General features: G+C 42.5%; 2 protein-coding genes across 6 annotated transcripts in view; one reads left to right on the top strand and one right to left on the bottom strand.

Annotated features, from left to right (window-relative positions):
• IGSF6 (immunoglobulin superfamily member 6) overlaps positions 1-7,384 on the top strand; it is a 48,578-nt gene extending 41,194 nt beyond the window's left edge. For all 4 annotated transcript variants that reach the window (XM_056536580.1, XM_056536581.1, XM_056536579.1 and 1 more), the window contains 3 exons: positions 3,836-3,895; positions 3,980-4,060; positions 7,276-7,384. In XM_056536580.1, the coding sequence (XP_056392555.1) occupies positions 3,836-3,895; positions 3,980-4,060; positions 7,276-7,329 (195 nt within the window). In that variant the 3' untranslated portion in view covers positions 7,330-7,384. The remainder of the gene's footprint in view (positions 1-3,835; positions 3,896-3,979; positions 4,061-7,275) is intronic.
• Positions 1-18,037, bottom strand: part of METTL9 (methyltransferase 9, His-X-His N1(pi)-histidine) — a 33,704-nt gene extending 15,667 nt beyond the window's left edge. Inside the window, exons 1-5 of one of the 2 annotated variants that reach the window (XM_056536577.1) lie at positions 17,688-18,037; positions 11,960-12,150; positions 10,925-11,134; positions 9,025-9,209; positions 7,345-7,520 (exon numbers count right to left, since the gene is read on the bottom strand). In XM_056536577.1, coding sequence (XP_056392552.1) covers positions 7,486-7,520; positions 9,025-9,209; positions 10,925-11,134; positions 11,960-12,150; positions 17,688-17,846 — 780 coding nt within the window. In that variant the 5' untranslated portion in view covers positions 17,847-18,037 and the 3' untranslated portion in view covers positions 7,345-7,485. Of the gene's footprint in view, positions 1-7,344; positions 7,521-9,024; positions 9,210-10,924; positions 11,135-11,959; positions 12,151-17,687 lie in introns of those variants that run through there. The other variant, XM_056536575.1, reaches the window with a different exon arrangement.
• Between the last annotated feature and the right edge of the window lie 1,482 nt (positions 18,038-19,519).

Below are 19,519 nucleotides of genomic sequence, written 5' to 3'. Positions count from 1 at the left end.
ATTAGAGTCTGTGCTTTGCTGTGTGGGTCATGTATGATGTTCTATGAAAGTATACGTGGGGCAGACCATCCTCTCTGTCAGGCATGGAATGGGGGAGCTTGAATTTTTTCACAACAGGCAATGCTTAATGCAGAATTGTAGTATAAACCATGAGGCAGGGACAGTAGCCTTGTTCTCTGAAAACACAAGAGATGGATGTTAAAAGCCCACCAAGTGTTGGCATGTCACAGAGATATGTTAAAAGTTTTGATTGTTCAGGGTCTGAGTGTTCAAACCCCCCCCCCCCCCCCGCTTCAAGATCTCCAGAATAAGCCAGGAGAAGCGCATGGCGGTGTACTTCACTCACCAGCTTGCTGCGATCTCTGTTCAATTGCATAAGACAGGCTCCATTATAAGTCTATGCAGCCTATCTAGTGCAACTGGAGTGAAGCGCACAGCTGCATGCTTCTCCCAGCACATCCTGGAGATCTGTGGGGGCCTGAACACTAAGACCCCGAATGGGCAAAACTTTTGACATTTTTCTGTGAGGTGTCAAAATTTGGTTAAATACCGGGGACACTTAGTATAGTAGGTGCCATTGATTATAACTATCACTAATTAGATCAGATCTATAAACCAACACCAAAGAAAATAAAGAGAAGTGAGAATTATCTAAAAGTGTTGGATATAGTTTATAGAAGTGAGCATTACCTAAATAACTGAATATAGTTTATAGAAGTATGTATTACCTAAAGTGTGGAATATAGCTTATAGAAGTAAGCAAAGAGAGATCTTCAGCCACAAGAGGAAGATTTATTTCAGATATTTCTGTAAATGTAAAGCTGCCTAATAGAGACCATCAGCCTTTAGGGGGACTTTTGTTAGTCCAGTGTTTCTTTCTGCTAAGAAAATAATATTGAGTGGATCTAAAGCACTTTAAAGGGATTGCATAGAGTATTGTATATAGTGATCTATGATGCTGTAGCGTATTGTATATAGTGATCTATGATGCTGTAGAGTATTGTATATAGTGATCTATGATGCTGTAGAGTATTGTATATAGTGATCTATGATGCTGTAGCGTATTGTATATAGTGATCTATGATGCTGTAGCGTATTGTATATAGTGATCTATGATGCTGTAGAGTATTGTATATAGTGATCTATGATGCTGTAGAGTATTGTATATAGTGATCTATGATGCTGTAGCGTATTGTATATAGTGATCTATGATGCTGTAGCGTATTGTATATAGTGATCTATGATGCTGTAGCGTATTGTATATAGTGATCTATGATGCTGTAGCGTATTGTATATAGTGATCTATGATGCTGTAGCGTATTGTATATAGTGATCTATGATGCTGTAGCGTATTGTATATAGTGATCTATGATGCTGTAGAGTATTGTATATAGTGATCTATGATGCTGTAGAGTATTGTATATAGTGATCTATGATGCTGTAGAGTATTGTATATAGTGATCTATGATGCTGTAGAGTATTGTATATAGTGATCTATGATGCTGTAGAGTATTGTATATAGTGATCTATGATGCTGTAGAGTATTGTATATAGTGATCTATGATGCTGTAGAGTATTGTATATAGTGATCTATGATGCTGTAGAGTATTGTATATAGTGATCTATGATGCTGTAGAGTATTGTATATAGTGATCTATGATGCTGTAGAGTATTGTATATAGTGATCTATGATGCTGTAGAGTATTGTATATAGTGATCTATGATGCTGTAGAGTATTGTATATAGTGATCTATGATGCTGTAGAGTATTGTATATAGTGATCTATGATGCTGTAGAGTATTGTATATAGTGATCTATGATGCTGTAGAGTATTGTATATAGTGATCTATGATGCTGTAGAGTATTGTATATAGTGATCTATGATGCTGTAGAGTATTGTATATAGTGATCTATGATGCTGTAGAGTATTGTATATAGTGATCTATGATGCTGTAGAGTATTGTATATAGTGATCTATGATGCTGTAGAGTATTGTATATAGTGATCTATGATGCTGTAGAGTATTGTATATAGTGATCTATGATTGGTCATCAGACCAGTTATTAGGCCAGGAAATGCCACTATTAAACACATGTTTGTGAGACTCGGACCAACTACTCACAGCCCATGGACAAGAGTGGTGTTGTTTCTCAAAGACCAGGCTTTAGTAATCCTATGCTACCCCTTTGAAGATTCTTTGAAGATTCTTCCTTTACTGCACCAAATCCTGTATACTAAGAGCAATATTACCAAAATTACCAGTAGGAATATTATCACCATACATATTACCATCATACTCTTACTGACCAAATCCTGGCGCCAATAATATCAGTACCAAAAAAAAAAAAAGAAAAAATGGTCAGAACTAGAGATGAGCTCCGGTGGACTGGAAAAGGTGGATACATTCCTAGGAAAGAGTCTCCTAGGACTGTATCCACCTTTTCCAGCCCACCGGAAAGCTGAACTAATTTATGCAGGAGAAGTCATCAACTGCCGAGCCGAGAAGTCCGTGACGAATCGAATTTACTGTAAGTTCGCTCATCTCTAGTCAGAACCTCCAAAGAAAATGAAATACGTGCACAGGTGCGCTCTGCTAGTTTTATGTAATACCAGTAGACGATAAGGGACAAATATTATCGCCACACCAAGACCACCATTACTATCTTAGCATCTGCAGGACAAACATCTTAGACTGCGCATTTTTTCCAGTGCCCCTCTCCTCCCCCTCCCCTCTAAACAATCTCTTCATCTAAAAGCCCCCAAACTGTAATAATAGTGGGTAGGTTAGTAGGTCCCCCATTAAGTATGTATATCGCCCCACAGTAGACAGGTAGTTCCCCCATTAGGTAGATATGTCCCAGAGTAGTTAGTTCCCTTATTAGGTACATTCTCCCCCTCAATAGGTAAATACATTCTTAGGCAAACAGGTAAAAGGAATCACCAGATAGGTGGCTAGGTACCCAGCTAAGTGGTTAGGAAGCCCCCACCCCAGTAGCCAAATGTGTCCCTCCTTTGTGCCAGATTGGGGGGGGGGGGGGGTAAAATACTCACCTCCTGTCTATAGCAGCAATCTTCCTTGCAGAACAGCTGGGTCGCATTATTTCTCCTCCACAGCGCAGTGACATCATCGTGCTTCCACTGCACGGGGGGGGGGCAGAGGTCACGATCTCATGTCAGTGTAAGCAGCAGGGTTGCCACCTCCTATGGCTTACACTAACAGAAAGCTTTAACCTGCATGTGCATACAGGTTAAAGCAGCCCTCACTCGCCTGGGGATTTGCTCTGTTCCCCCAGTCTACTTTGCTATCAATCCCAAGATGCATCAGCACAGCATCACATGGGCATCATGCGCTAGGACCATTTATGCCTGTTAGAAAGACACTGTATTAATGCTACATTCTCCTAAGTAAGCTCAGAGACCACAAGGATACAGCCAGGGATGCTGAACTGTCATCTCCTCCATTAGAACTGTGTGAAATGAGAAGTATAATCATCACCATCATCTCTATCAGCAATGAGAGCATCTAACCCCCCCCCCCCCCCATAGGGAACTCGTCTGTGCAGGTTCATCATAAAGGAGATTTTAGTTGCGAAAATAGTGACCCATAGGAAGCCCAGAAAATAATGTAGTTTTCAGGGGGTCACCATGAGATCACATGATTGATTCCAGAAATTTTCATAGAAAAATAAATAATACTAGCTGAATTCTAACACAACCGGAGACCGCTATAAAATCTGCTCTTATCACTCGGTAGGTTTTGGTCATTTGCTTATACAGAAAACCTGGCAGACTGTTTTGAAGCAAATTATTAACCAGAATTCTAAATATTTTCCAGACAAAATGCAGAATCTGGAAAGCCATACGAAATAAGCCCGGTTTCACAATGGGAGCTGCTGTAAGTGATCACATATTTGGTCTGTGTAACCCCAAAAGTAACAAACCAGTATCCAACATACTAAATACTTCTTCCTTGCTACAGAAAACGTTTGGGACAAGAAGTGTCTTTCAGGCAATTGCAGCTGAGTATCACAAGAAATATGATCGGAAAACCCCAAAAAAAGTAAGTCAAAGACATCATCGCACATTAAAGGGGTACTCCACTGCTCAGCGTTTGGAACTGTTCCAAACGCTGGAGCTCATGACGTCATAGCCCCGCCCCCTCAATGCAAGTCTATGGGAGGGGGCGTGACAGCCGTCACGCCCCCTCCCATAGACTTGCATTGAGGGGGGTGGGGCGTGACGTTATGAGAGGCGAGGCTATGACATCACGAGCTCCCAGCGCCGGCTCCAGCATTCGGAACAGTTTGTTCCAAACGTTGAGCAGTGGAGTACAGTGACCACAGTGATATAGTTGAATCTGACAACCAATGACAAAAGCACCACACATCAATTTACCACCACCACTAGCCATGGAGAACCCCCTCCCCCAGGACAACCCCATTAGTGAACAGCTATTTATTTTTATTTTTTTTGGTTCTGTCTGTCCACAATGGATCAGCCTAAGCTTTTAATTGTTTTTTTAATTGACGTTTTATTTTTTTATTAAAATTTTTTATACCATTTACATTTTACATGAAATAACCTGTTAAAAGGAGTTTCCCAGGCAAGGAGGTATTTTTATCTAATGCATCTTGGTGCAATGAAAATAAAAAAGCAGCTATACTCACCTGTCCCGATCTGTCTCTGCTGTGATGCCGCCTGGTCCCCACTACTGTCCCATTCTTCCTGCGATGTTTCATAGACACAAAAGCTACCTGCTTAAATCGGTCACAGGTCTGGGTGGGCATTGCCTGTCTGAACCAAAAACTTCACAGGAACCAGGTAGTAAAGGACAGCAGCAGGGACCAGGTGCAGTCAGAGCAATAGTGGCTATGAAAGGGAGCAGGTGAGTATGACTGCTTTTTTTTTTTTTTTCCCACTACCCCTGAAGGCATTAAATAAAAATATCTCCCTGCTTGGAAAACCCCTTTAAAATAATTCTTCAGATTAGTACAAATGTGAGGATAGCTAAAGTGTGTAGATTATGTAATATACGCGCCATAAAAATTTTTAACACAATCACTTGCTTACTAACTTTTTTTTTCTATTAATTATATTTTTTCATCATTCCATTAGGGATTATTTTAGCACTTTATTTTTATTTACTAATAATGTATTAACAAACTCCTGTTTCATAGACTTCCCTTGGGCTACACTCAACTGTGCCCTAGCAGCAGTGCTCACTAACCCTTTCAAGCTCCATAAGGCTGACTGTAGAGCATTTCCTCAGTGTCTGATAGGGTCACTGGGTAACCTGGTATTTGTACAGGAGCAGGAACCCCCTTCAATCATGTCTCAGTCACGGAACCTCCGATCCTGCCTGTACTGTGGAGGATGCCCAAGCTGGAAGGGATAGCTTTGGTGTGAGCAGCCAGAGAGCTGTAAACTGACCAAAAGATGTTGCTGCAGACTGAGGGCACGTACCACTAGCTGTAGCTTTCATTTAGTTTGTATGAGCACCTTTAAAATGTTATGAATGACTTTCAGCTATAAGAGCAGGGGTGTGGAAATAAAAATAAAAAAAAAACTACTTGTCCAAGGGATTAAAGCGGAACACAATCTACTTGTCCCTCAAGAAAATCCACTTGGTAGATAAAATAATTTCAACCAAAATAGTACGATCCCCCCCACTAGACCACCAGGGATGGATATAAGATCCTTTAGACACTGCTGTTATCTTAGACAGCGGTGATCTAATGGTTTAATAGCAGCCATGGTGATCGCAGCATGCCGGGCTATTAGCGGCCGGAGAGCTGTAGCTCCTTTTACACCTGAGGGAAGCCCAGAAAAATCTAGATGTAACTTTTTGATCACCTTCTAAAAAATTGTCTCATATGAAGTGACCAAAAATGAGCAATTCTGGATATTTTTTTTACATTTACACCGTTCACCGTACGGTTTAATTTACATTATATTTTAATAGTCTGGACATTTCCACATGCAGCGATACCACTTATGTTTATTTTTGTACATTATTTTTAGTTAAAGAAAATTGGAAACTTTTATTAGGAAAGGGGCTTATTCACATATATACGCACTTTTTAAAATATTTTAATCACTAAAGGGATGTGGAATTCCTATAGCCCGATGCCCGGGACATGCAGTTCCAGGTGCCGGGCAGGTCAATTTTTCAACCCTTAGCCGGCATCGGGCAAGCATGGCCGGACCTGACAAGTGTGGCGGCGCTCAGCAGTCTGTATGGAGCGGGCTCCCCGGCTGTTTTCAGTAGCTGGGGGCCACTGCTAATAGCCAGCATGCGGCGATCACCGCGGCTGGCTATTAACACTTTAGATTGACTTTAGAAAGCTGACAGCGGTGTCTAAAGGGACATGTGAATGCTCCCTGGTGGGCTAGATCGCCCCCTGCAGCGTAACCGCGAGGGGCGATCCACTATAGAGGTAGCCGGAGGGCTTACCTCTGTTCCCTGCTGTCCCGGCTCTGTCATTGATAGATCCTGGCTGGACTAGGCTCTATCAATGGATCGCAGAGAACACAAATCAATGTAGTTCAATAGAACTCTATTGATCTGTATGAGGAATCTAATGATTCCTCCTAAAAGTCTAATAAAGTGTAAAAGTGCAAACATTTAAAAGACACACATTAACCCCTTCCATGTTAAAAGTTCAATCACCTCCTTTTCCTAAATAAAAACATGTAAACATAATAAAAATAAACATATTTAGTATTGCTGCGTGCGTAATTGTACAAACTATATAAACATTTTGTATCCCCTACGGTAAATGACGTAAAAGCAAAAGAAAAATACCAAACCAATTTTTATAATTTCCCAGAAAAAAAGAAAAAAAAACCACGATTAAAAAGTCAGATCAATACCAAAATGGTATTGATACAAAAACAGAGTATGGTGCAAAATGAGACCTCATACAGCCTCGTATGCGGGGGAAAAAAAAAAAAGCTACAGGGGTCAAAAAATGGCAAATAAAAAAATTCGAAAAAGTTCAGAATTTTTTTTAAGATTAGTAAAACGATACAAATCTGGTATTGCTGTAATCAGGCCGGCCTAAAGTATCAAATCAACATGTTATCTCAACCACAAGGTAAATGGTGTAGAAAAGAAAACCACCAAATTTGCTAAATTATCTTAACATGGTTGGCTACTCATCTAAAAGGCCACTTTTCATTACAGTGAACAGTGTTGGGTGACAGGTGAACTAATGTACTTAGAATTGAGCCATAGCTTCCTTCTAATCCTAAAATTCTTCTCCTTCTTAACAGAACCCGGTTGTAGAGGATGAGACAATCTACCAGAACACACAGGATCTACATTGAACTGTCTTCAATGTATTGACCAAACAGCGACAGAAGAAAAACATTTTTGTAAAAAGTTATTAAAATATTTTAGTAGTAAAACTTCACAAACGCTGACTGCTCAGGTCTGCTGATTTAGGAGTCAATCATTAGAAATCAGCAAGAATCCCCCCGTTCTCATGTTGTTAGAGAAATCAAGTCTAGAGAATTATCTGTAAATGAGAAATGAACTCATCATAGGAAGAATACATTGATTTAAAATTTGCACCATAGCATGCATATATATATATATATATATATATATATATATATATATATATATATAGTTACAAGGCATCCACGTGGCCACTGGGGCTAATCTACACCTGGATCCACAGCAAATAAAAATGATAATCTGTTGCAGGGATCCAAGGATCTGCCCCCTCCATTCATGTCTATGGGAGGGGGCGTGACAGTAAACATCAGCCAAGAGAAGTACTTGGAACATATCACGTGACTAGGAGGGACTCATATTGTAAGTCTGTTGGGCCTTCCTGTTCTTAGAGAGACAAGAGTGGGGAGTGAAGCGCATGGCCACATTCTCATCTCTCTGCTCGTTCTTATCATTAGTCAGGGTCCCTAGGACATAAAAGTTTTTTTTGATGGACAGGTAGGCTTTAAAAGGAAAACTGTCATAAGTTTGAGACGCTGAATATTTTGAGTCCTACCTTGCCCGAATGCGCTGTGCCGTTCGCCAGTTATAGCAGTTTTTCTGTATGTTTAAATTAGCTTCTAACTGGCACGGGCGGGGTTACTGCCTTCATCTGGCACTGTGACGTAACCACCGCCCGGCCCACAGCACCGCCCGGCTAATGAATATTCATATAATGTCTTACACTCTCCTTCTCATGCCGGCCGATACTGCGCATGTGCAGGATTTCCTACTATACCCGGAAGCGGTCTTGAGCGCTGCTTCATTAGTCCGGAGCAGCGCTGGAGTAAGGTTGTAGGCATTCATGCCTACCATCTATTAGCAATATAATGAAGCTGCGCTGAAGACCGCTTCCGGGTATAGTAGGAAATCCTGCACATGCGCAGTATCGGCTGGGATGAGAAGGAGAGTGTAAGACATTATATGAATATTCATTAGCCGGGCGGTGCTGCGGTTACGTAACAGTGCCAGATGAAGACAGTAACCCCGCCAGTTAGCAGCTAATTTAAATATACAGAAAAACTGCTATAACGGGCGAACGGCGCAGCGCATCCGGGCAAGGTAGGACTCAAAATGTGCAGCGTCTCCCTCACTATCCATATGACAGTTTTCCTTTAACTAGTACCAAATGCAAATTTACATGCATGGATTGCCATAGATGCAAGGATCATGGGATACATCCTGGGACCACTCTATTATTTACATGAACTCATTAAGTCACAGATTTGCTGAGGGGAAAAAATAAACAACACTTAGCACTTTTACTAATTTAATCCAGTCATTACCAGTATAATATAATTTGCTACTGATCAAGAGAATGGGGGCCCCTGGTCCCTCAAGTGACTGGCACATACCAGTGGACAGGAGATAACTTTTAATCTTGGGAAGATCCCCTTTAAATGCAGCGCAAAATTCACTAGACCATGCAAAAGATTCAGTAATACTTTTCCTTTACTTTCTTTTCCACCATATAAAAAATACCCTCTCACGCCAATCAGCATAAGGCGTGTTGTAAGGCTACTTACCATTTTCCACATAAGGGTGAAATGGCAGGACCAAGGCTAATATAACCCGACCTCGTGTTGGCTCAAGGACACTTCTCATCTCCTTCAATAAGGTCACGGGCTGGTGGCAGCGATCAAGAAGGTTTAAGCAGCTAATGACATCGTACTGGAAGCCAGTGCGCTGCCATTCATCAATATTAAGTACTCTAAAAATAAGAAAATATGTTTCACTTTATTAGGGGTAAAAAAAGAAAAGAAAAAATCTACTTTTGCCTGATACTGGGTAAATCCTAGTTTCCAAGGTAATAAAGGGAGGTTTAAAGGGGTACTCTGTTGGAAAACTTTTTTTTTTAATCAACTGGTGCCAGAAAGTTAAACAGATTTGTAAATTACTTCTTTAAAAAAAATCTTAATCCTTCCAGTACTTATCAGCTACTGAATACTACAGAGGAAATTCTTTTCTTTTTGGAACACAGAGCTGTCTGCTAACATCATGACCACAGTGCTCTCTTCTGACATCTCTGTCCATTTTAGAAACTGTCCAGAGTAAGAGAAAATCCCCATAGCAAACATATGCTGCTCTGGACAGTTCCTAAAATGGACAGCAATGTCAGTACTAAAATGGACAGCGATGTCAGTAGAGAGCACTGTGGTCATGATGTCAGCAGAGAGCTCTGTGTTCCAAAAAGAAAAGAATTTCGTATGTAGTATTCAGCAGCTAATAAGTATTGGAAGGATTAAGATTTTTTTTAATAGAAGTAGTTTACAAAAGCTGTAACTTTCTGGCACCAGTTGATATAAAAAAAAAAAAAAAAAAAAGAAGTGTTTTCCACCGGAGTACCCCTTTAATAGGACACTACACCTTATGGAGATTTTAAAATGTTTCTCCAAAGTATGCAACCAGTTGAAAACATCTGTTCGCCATCACTCAAGCACCCACTTATATAAACGCACTCTTGATGCACGGAGAATATCCATTCACTGGTAAACTGGCCTTTGGAGAGCACTATTCACAGGAGGCTAGAGATCTCCAATCAAAAACTGAATATTGCTCAAAGGGGTACTCCGGTGCTTACACATCTTTTCCCCCTATCCAAAAGGATAGGGGATAAGATGCCTGATTGCGGGAGTCCCGCTGCTGGGGACCCCCGGGATCTTGCATGCGGCACCCCGTTTGTAATCAGTCCCCAGAGCATGTTCGATCCGGGTCTGATTACAGGCGACCACTGGGCCGGAGGGGTGCGACGTCACGCCTCCGCATGACGTCACGCTCCGCCCCTCAATGCAAGCCTACAGGAGGGGGCGTGACAGCTATCACGCCCCCTCCCGTAGGCTTGCATTGAGGGGCGGAGCATGATGTCACACAGGGGCGGAGGCGTGACGTCACACGCCGCCGGCCCGGTGGTCGCCTGTAATCAGACCCAGAGCGAACACCCTCTGGGGACTGATTACAAATGGGGTGCCGCGTGCATGATCCCGGGGGTCCCCAGCGGCGGGACTCCCGCAATCAGGCATCTTATCCCCTATCCTTTGGATAGGGGAAAAGATGTGTAAGCACCGGAGTACCCCTTTAAAGGGGTATTCCGCTGCTCAGCATTTGGAACAAACTGTTCCGTACACTGGAGCCGGCAGCTCGTGACATCATAGCCCCACCTATCCCAAGATTGCTGAGCATTGTTCCAAAGTCCTATAGACAGTGTGGTTGTGGTTGCTGAGCTTGCAAATTGGGGGGGGGGGCAATGTACCTCTGTTCTCCTAATTGGTGTGTTTCACAGTACACCACTCAGCTAGTTATACCCTATCCTGTGTATATGGAATAACTTTTAATTTCAGGATAATCCCTTTAATAAAGAAAAAAAATCTGTCATACACAATAAATTAAGCCAAAAGAATTCATTTCTACACATGTGGGAAAACATACCTGTACTTTTTCTTCTGCAGTTGCCAGATCATAGTCTGGGACATCTCTGTAACATAAATTTCCTCAAAATGTGGACTCATGACTTTGGTTACTTCACCATCTCCAGCACCTAAATCCAATAGTCTGTGAGATTTCCAATCCGGGCCAACTTTGAGGAGTCTCTGGAACTGCTCTGGTGAAAAGACAAACATGGACCCCCTACCAAGGAGCCTGTAGACAAAAAGGAGAACATTAAAGGGGTATTCCAGGCAAAAACTTTTTTTTATATATCAACTGGCTCCGGAAAGTTAAACAGATTTGTAAATTACTTCTATTAAAAAACCTTAATCCTTCCAATAGTTATTCGCTTCTGAAGTTGAGTTGCTGTTTTCTGTCTAACTGCTTTCTGATGACTCATGTCCCGGGACGTGACATCATCATTGAGCAGTTAGACAGAAAACTTCAGAAGCTAATAACTATTGGCAGGATTAAGATTTTTTTATAGAAGTCATTTACAAATCTGTTTAACTTTCCGGAGCCAGTTGATATATATATAAAAAAAAGTTTTTGCCTGGATAACCCTTTAAAACGTGGTTACAACTTCACTCAATAAGAAATCCTAGTCATAAAGCTGTCAAATAATGATCTATATAGTATCCATCCATAATTAACCCTTTCCTTCAGTTCACAAGGCATCTATAGCCACTGCTTCTTTGTTACAAAAAAGAATATTGTGCTATTGCCAACCAGTGACCTGTATAAAAAATAAAATTGCGGCCCTAGCTTACAGACATGCTGCTCCTGGGACAAAGATTTCCCTGTTCTATCTGCCCTGAATGTATTTGTCCGGCTATAATAAGAATGATCTAGTGCTCCAAGTCTAGGTGACATAAGCCATCAGCACAGGCAATGTAACTCCACTAGATTGCAGGTCACTATGGACATGTTGGAAACAGCTAAGTTTTGTAGCTGTTGTGTCCAGAAGTTGTTAATGCCAGGTAGAGTAGAATGGGCAGCACTGGAAGGGTCTCTCTGGATGAAGGTAACACATCTCACCCATTAATGGAGGTTCTAGACATAAACATGCTGAAGACTGAGGACATGAAGGAATGGTAAAGCTGTATAGACAACCAGCCGGACTTCTCAATGCTCCTGTTCAGGAAGGTTTGGGTCCCTTGGTCCAAGTAGCACTGGATAAAAATTGGTTGAAGCTCTTCCCTTAATTTCTCTTTGTCACATAAATACCACTGTAAAAAAAAAAAAAAAAAGGGATGGGAGAAGTTAGCAGGGTTTCATTAAAGGTATATGTTCTAACACAGCTTTCAGAATATGGAATAAATGCAGATTATAAATCTTGGGGTAACAGAACACAATGTACAAATCTATGAGATCTTTCTAGTGATCTTTTTATACCTTGGCCGGTAACCATGACAAGGGGGCATCCTCTACGTCTAGAGGAAAGAAGGTTTCACCATCATCACAGATGGGGATTCTTTACTGTAAGAGCAGTGAGACTGTGGAACTCTCTGTCACATGATGTTGTGATGTCTGATAAACAAGTTCAAGGGGGACCTGGATGTTTTTCTTAAAAAAAATATAACATCACAGGTTATGGATACTAGATTTATGTGGATTAAATGTTAAACCAGAGATTTATTCTGCCATATTGAAGACAGGACAGAACAAAAAAAAAAAAAAATTATTAAACACTGGTGATACATACCGTATTTTTCGCCCTATAGGACGCACCGGCGTATAAGACGCACCCTATTTTTAGGTGCAAAATCTAAAAAATTTAAGATTTTGAACCCAATAGTGGTCTTCAACCTGTGGACCTCCAGATGTTGCAAAACTGTAGTAGTTTTGCAACATCTGGAGGTCCGCAGGTTGAAGACCACTGCATAGGAGGTAATACTCACGTGTCCCCGCCGCTCCGGACCCGTCACCGCTGCCCTGGATGTCGCTCCATCGCTGTCGCCATGTCCCCGTCGCTCCGGAACGTCTCTGCTGCCGGCCGGGTATCCTCGCTCTCCATCGCCACCATCACGTCGTTACGCACGCCGACGCACGTACGCGACGACGTGATGACGAGGAAGGAGAGCGCTGGCCATACAGGGGATCCCTGAACGGAGAAGACACCGAGGAGGCAGGTAAGGTCCCTCCCGGTGTCCTGTAAGCACTAACCCGGCTATTCAGTCGGGCTGTTTGGGACCGCCGCGGTGAAATCGCGGCGGTCCCGAACAGCCCGACTGAACAGCCGGATTAGTGTCACTTTCCCTTCAGACGCGGCGGTCAGCTTTGATCGGCGCGTCTGAAGGGTTAATACAGGGCATCACCGAGATCGGTGATGTCCTGTATTAGCCGCGGGTCCCGGCCGTTGATGGCCGCAGGGACCGCCGCGATAGGGGTGTATTCGCCATATAAGACGCACCGACTTTTTCCCCCCCAGTTTTGGGGAAGAAAAAGTGCGTCTTATACGGCGAAAAATACGGTATATCCTAAGAATGGATAACAGCGGGATCTACCACCAATTCACACATATACCGACTACCCAATAATACCAAAACATCAGGACAAACCTGTTCCACTTCAGAGGGGAATCTTACAGAGACATAGAACGTACCCTACTCATGAGATTATACTGTACTAACACTGGCTACTATAATTTACAGATGAACATAAAACATATCCAAAAATACATATACAAACAAAACAAGAACAAACCATCTAAACTTTATTTTTCCTGGATATGTTTGCTGTATGCGCCAAACATGATAGGAACCTTTACTATAAAAGGGCCTTTGCTATTGGCCATAGAAAACTGTACTATAGGTGTCTTTAACCCCTTAAGGACTCAGCCTATTTGGGCCTTAAGGACTCTGACAATTTTATTTTTACATTTTCGTTTTTTTCCTCCTCACCTTCAAAAAATTATAACTCTTTTATATTTTCATCCACAGACTAGTATGAGGGCTTGTTTTTTTTGCGCAACCAGTTATCCGTTGTAATGCCATCACTCACTTTACCATAAAATGAAGGTTTCTTTTTCACGCCGTACAATTTACGGTAAAAATGACGTGCTATTTATTCTTTGGGTCAATACAATTAAAATGATACCCATGATTACATACTTTTCTATTACTGTTGCGCTTAAAAAAAACAAAACAAAAAAAAAACTGTTTAACCAAATTAGTACGTTTAAAATCCCCCTATTTTGAAGACATAACTTTCATTTTTCCGTATAAGCAGCGGTAAGAGGGCTCATTAAAATGTTATTTAAAAAAAAAAAAGCAGCTATTTTGGCTTTTTTTTTTTTCACGTTCACCGTACGGCATCATTAACATATTATTTTAATAGCTGGGATATTTATGCACGCAGCGATACCAAATATGTATGTGTGTATATATATATATATATATATTTTTTTTTTTACACTTTTTGGGGGTGAAATAGGGAAAATGGGACAATTTACGTTTTTATTGGGGGAGGGGGTTTTTCACTTTTTTTTTTTTACACTTTAATAGTCCCCATTGGGGACTATTTATAGCAATCATTTGATTGCTAATACTGTTCAGTGCTATGCATAGGACATAGCACGGATCAGTATTATCGGTCATCTTCTACTCTGGTCTGTTCGATCTCAGACAAGAGCAGAAGACCAGCGGAGGCAGGTGAGGGGACCTCCGGCTGCCATGCTGGATGATCGGATCACCGCGGCAGCGCTGCGGGAGATCCGATCATCCATTTTAGTGTCTGCAATGCTGCAGATGCTGTGATCTGTATTGATCATGGCATCTGAGGGGTTAATGGCGGACATTCGCGCGATTGTGGATGTCCACCATTATGGGCGGGTCCCTGGCTGCTATCAGCAGCCGGGACCTGCCGCGCATGACACGAGCATCAATGCTCGCGGTTATGCATAGGACGTAAATGTATGTCCTGGTGCGTTAAGTACCAGCTCACCAGGACGTATATTTACGTCCTGCATTGTTAAGGGGTTAAAGAGAGTATTCATAATTAAAAACATATCCACTCTCCATAGGGGTCAAACTACTGGGAACCCTACTGGGGACTCTCCCTGCTGAGTGCTCCAGCCCCCTCCTTCCAAGACATACTAGTCTCGACAGTGACAGCACACTCAGTCAATCACCGGCTGAGGTGGGCCCTTAATAACTAGATCACCCCTGATTTAATAGAATGGGGTTCCCTGTTCAGGATTTTCATATCTTGGCCATAACAGACAGTTACAAAGTGCATTTCTGTCAGGAGGGCCTGTCCTATACTACACAGACAACCCACTGATGTGTAGTATTTTATTTCTCCAGTGATAGCATTGCAGGAACAGTGAACATTTAGGGCTCATTCACACTACGGAATCTCCACCCGGAGATATTCCAGAGCAGAAAATCCTTCTGGAGTGGGAATGGGCAAAACAAGCCGGCGCTAGGACTGCTCCGAAATGTGCAGTCTCGATAGACTATAATGCTTTTCAGAGCGGATTCCGACAAAAGAATGAATAGGTTTATTTGTTTGGCAGATTCTGGGGTCCGAACGTTCTGCCGCTGAATTTCCATAGTGTAAATGGTGCAGCAAAACCCTTTTGAGAACAATGGGAGGCTGCTGCATTATATTTTTCAAGCGACATATGTAAATCCAGCCTAAGAGCTAGGGAGACTGCAACGTGGAGACCCCCTTCAATACAGTACAGCGTGAACTACCTTGAGGATTCATGTTATAAAAATATACTATAGCAGACATACACTGTACTTCAAGTCACTGTACTGTGTGTGTGTGTATATATATATACACACACACACACACACACATCTATATATTAATAGATATATGGATATACACACACACACACACGTGTGTATGTATATATGTATATTTTAGGGATGCCTTGATGCCAATACTGGTATTGGGACCAATACTGGATAATGTCCCTGATACATAATACATACCTGTCGGCGGGACCCCGTATCATGGAGGTGGGGTAGGCCCACTGCACTCTTTGGGTGGCTTAAAAAGTGGCCAGTTCAGACGCCTGTCTCACCGGCCAACTACCTAATCCGCTCGCTAGCCGCAGGACACTTGTCCCGGATCCCCCGGCCACTAAGTGATCCCAATATAGGCAGAGCTTCATGGAGCACTGTTTGCCTTTCATTACGGGGAGAATTATATCCCCGTTCTCAGTTGTCTGACTCTCACCGATCATCATGTTATCCTTCTGTAGAGAATATACAGACAGGGAAAGCTGGGTGACAGGTAGTAAATATACAGTGCCCTGTGGGGAGTCAAAAAGTTTACATAAAATAAAAGCTTTTCTTATTATATAAAAAAAAAGTCTTTCCCTAATAAAAGCTGAAAACACCCCCTTATTACCATAAAAAAAATTAAAATAAAGTTAAAAATAAATAAATAAATCAGTAATTGGTATCAACGACAACTTAAAAAAAGTATTGGTACTTGGTCTTACAAAAACTTTATCTACGGGACATCCCTAATATGTGTGTGTATATATATATATATATATATTATATATAATGCAATAGGGGCATAGGAATTCCTGCCAGCTTAGTGCCAAGGAACGATGTGCAGGAACGGGTGCAGTAAGATTCATAGACTAAAATCCATGTATTTTTTCCCCAGAACACTCTTTAAACCACCTATGATCCTAGGGACATAATAGAACCAATTCATATTCTTATTGTTACCAGATTGACCTTAATAAAAACACGGTGACGATTAATGAACGAATAATAAGAATACACGGAGGCGATGGAGAGAAGCCATTATAGACACAATGAATGCTAATAGGAAAGTGCCTGGAGGTGACGGAGAACAGAACAAGGGATGAGACGGCGTTCCTGCCCCTTGTGGCCTGACGGTGAGAAGTGCATGCCCGTGGTGAACAGACGGCGCTGCTCTGCCAGACAATGAGCAGGAGAGGAAGTCCCACAAATCTCCTGACGAACAATGACAAGAACACGTCACCCGTGGCCCCGTGAGGTCTGGGTGCCTCCTGCGTTCCATCACACGGGCTCCGACGATTTGTATTGTGCAAAAGTCAAATCAGGTCTGGTAGCGCCATAGCTTATAATATACACCTTGCAACGGACGGGCAAGTGCGAACAAAGGAGATGGGACATAGCAATGGAAATGTAGATGTAATGAAGATCCTGGGGGGACGTAAGAAGATCCTGGGGGGACGTCAGTGAAAGGGACTTAAAAGGAAACTCCGACAGGGCACAATCGGGTCCTTATACCGCCAAAATATAAATTACGATGTCCTTTATCATGTTGAGAAGCAGCTGTCATCAGGCATCAGTATAGTGGTCCTCCTAGTTGCAAAACTACAACTGTGGACGTCCAGCTGTTGCAAAACTACAACTCCCAGCATGCCCAGACAGCCAACGTTTTGCAACAGCTGGACGTCCGCAATTCGGGGACCACTGCCCTAGTAGATAGGCTATCAATGTCTGACCACTGGGGCTAAAGTGCTAGACTCCTCCAGAAACAGTGCCGCCTCTGGTCACAGGCAGTAGAGCATCAGGACGTAAATTAATGGGGTACAGAACGCTATTTCTTTTACACCTATTGAGGGGTCCCATGTCCGACCGCCATCTAATTCCACTATGGGACAATGCAACTAAAAAGGATTCCCCCCAAAATGTGACAAGATATGACTGCAAGTATGTGACCAGCTATAGGACAGGCACAATGGCCGGCAGCCACCTGTCCCCACCACCCTTCTTCCCCCTCCCCCATAGTGGGCACACACCTGGTGGCTGATTTCCCAGTAAGGGGCCTGGTTCTGGCTCAGCATGTTCATATATAAGGATCTACTCAGGTGACTCCTCAGGTACCGGCTGCTCCACATCTTCTTCACCACGGCCAGGCAGAGCACGTAGGTGAGTACCCAGCCGAGGAACAGTTTCATCTGAGCAGCCTCGGCCGATGTCCCCCGAAACCGAGCCCGTCCATGGCCCACATCGGCCCGAAGAGGCGACTGTGATGGGTGGGAGGAGAGCAACCGTGCTGGGAAAGGAGGGGTGAACGAGATGGAAAAGAGGGCGGAACCGTAATCACTGCTCTCTGTTTCCACACGGACATTTTCCAGAGGCTCGCACACCACGCAGACTGCAGAGGGCGCTCTAGCTGCGCTGAGATGCCTGGCTGTACCAGCGAAGCGTTTGTCTATGGTAAATACGCTGTACGCGTCAGGGAAGTTTTATGATGACGTAAAAGACGTGCTATGTCTACGTTACCTAACCTCTGGCGAAACTACAATTCCCGTCATGCCTCGACAACATTTTGACTGTGTGGGCATGATGGGAATTGTAGTTTTTCTAGAAACGTGGGATTTCGCTGTCTAGCTGACACATGTAATACAAACACCGGTGTTTTCCGCACAGTGTGCCTCCAGCTGTTGCAACATGCTGGGAGTTGTAGTTTTGCAACAGCTGGAAGCTCACTGTGTGGAAAACACAATAGGGATCTAGAGAAGCTGTTTTTGGATGATTTGTTTTCAGCACCTCAGCAATTATTACAGGGTTGCCTAACCAGGGTGCCTCCAGCTGTTGCGATATTACAACTCCCAGCATGCCCGGACAGGCTCTGTCTGGGCATTCTGGGAGTTGTAGTTTTGCAACAGCTGGAGGCACCCTGGTTGGGAAATCCTTTTTCTTTTCTTTTTTTAAAGCAGAAATGTGTTCCATTTTTATTTGCAGATAACTTGTGTGAAAAAAAAAAAAAAAAAAAAAAAGACTTTTAGACTTGAGCCTTCCTAATGCTCTATTTCCAAATCACTCTCGTGGAGTCTTTTCTTTAGCATGGTTACAGTGCTAAGGAATTTATCAAGAGATACAATTTTACATTGTCTCATCTTGCACAACACACATTTACAATTTTTGCGCAATCCAATACCATCCCCTTCTACCCGTAGGAAAATGCTTCCCCTAAGTACTTTGTTTTTTTTCATTATTTTTTATTGTATGTTAAATAAAGTGTTAATTAGATTAAAAAAAAAAAAAAAAAAAGCACATGAAATAAAACAACTCTGTTAGACAATGTTGACACAGTCTGCCCTGACATTCCGCAGTGGGTACCAGCAAAACATGCCGACGTTAGGACCGCTTGGAAATGCGCCACCTTCATAGACGGTAATGCATTTCCGAGTGGATTATGCAGAAAAAATTGACATGTCAATTCCTTCTTCGGAGGCCGGAATTTTCGTGGCAGATGTTTCCGCCTCGGAAATTCCACTATGGACACTGGAAAACAATGGGACAATGGGCTGAAATGGATTCCACTTGGAAATTTCAATGTGTGAACATAGCTTTATGGAGATAAAGGGCCTTATGAATAATCTAGTTGGTGTGGAATCAGCCCTGCCCACATAAAAATGCCATGTAATCAGCTGCCTAAATGAGTGCCAATCTACTTGATTGGCGCTTTCAGTGGGCATGGGTCTGCCTGTGTACTACTTAAAAGTGGCCATACACTATCAAAAACTTATCTCTCCTGACCTCCCCATACACATGAATATTTGGCGCAGGCTAACAGTCATGTGTTGTCTATAGGGAGGGGAGGGGTAAGCTGCAGCTACTCATC

This window comes from Hyla sarda, chromosome 8 (assembly GCF_029499605.1).
Source record: "Hyla sarda isolate aHylSar1 chromosome 8, aHylSar1.hap1, whole genome shotgun sequence".
Classification (NCBI taxonomy): Eukaryota; Metazoa; Chordata; class Amphibia; order Anura; family Hylidae; genus Hyla; species Hyla sarda.
This window is presented reverse-complemented; position numbering and strand designations above follow the sequence as displayed.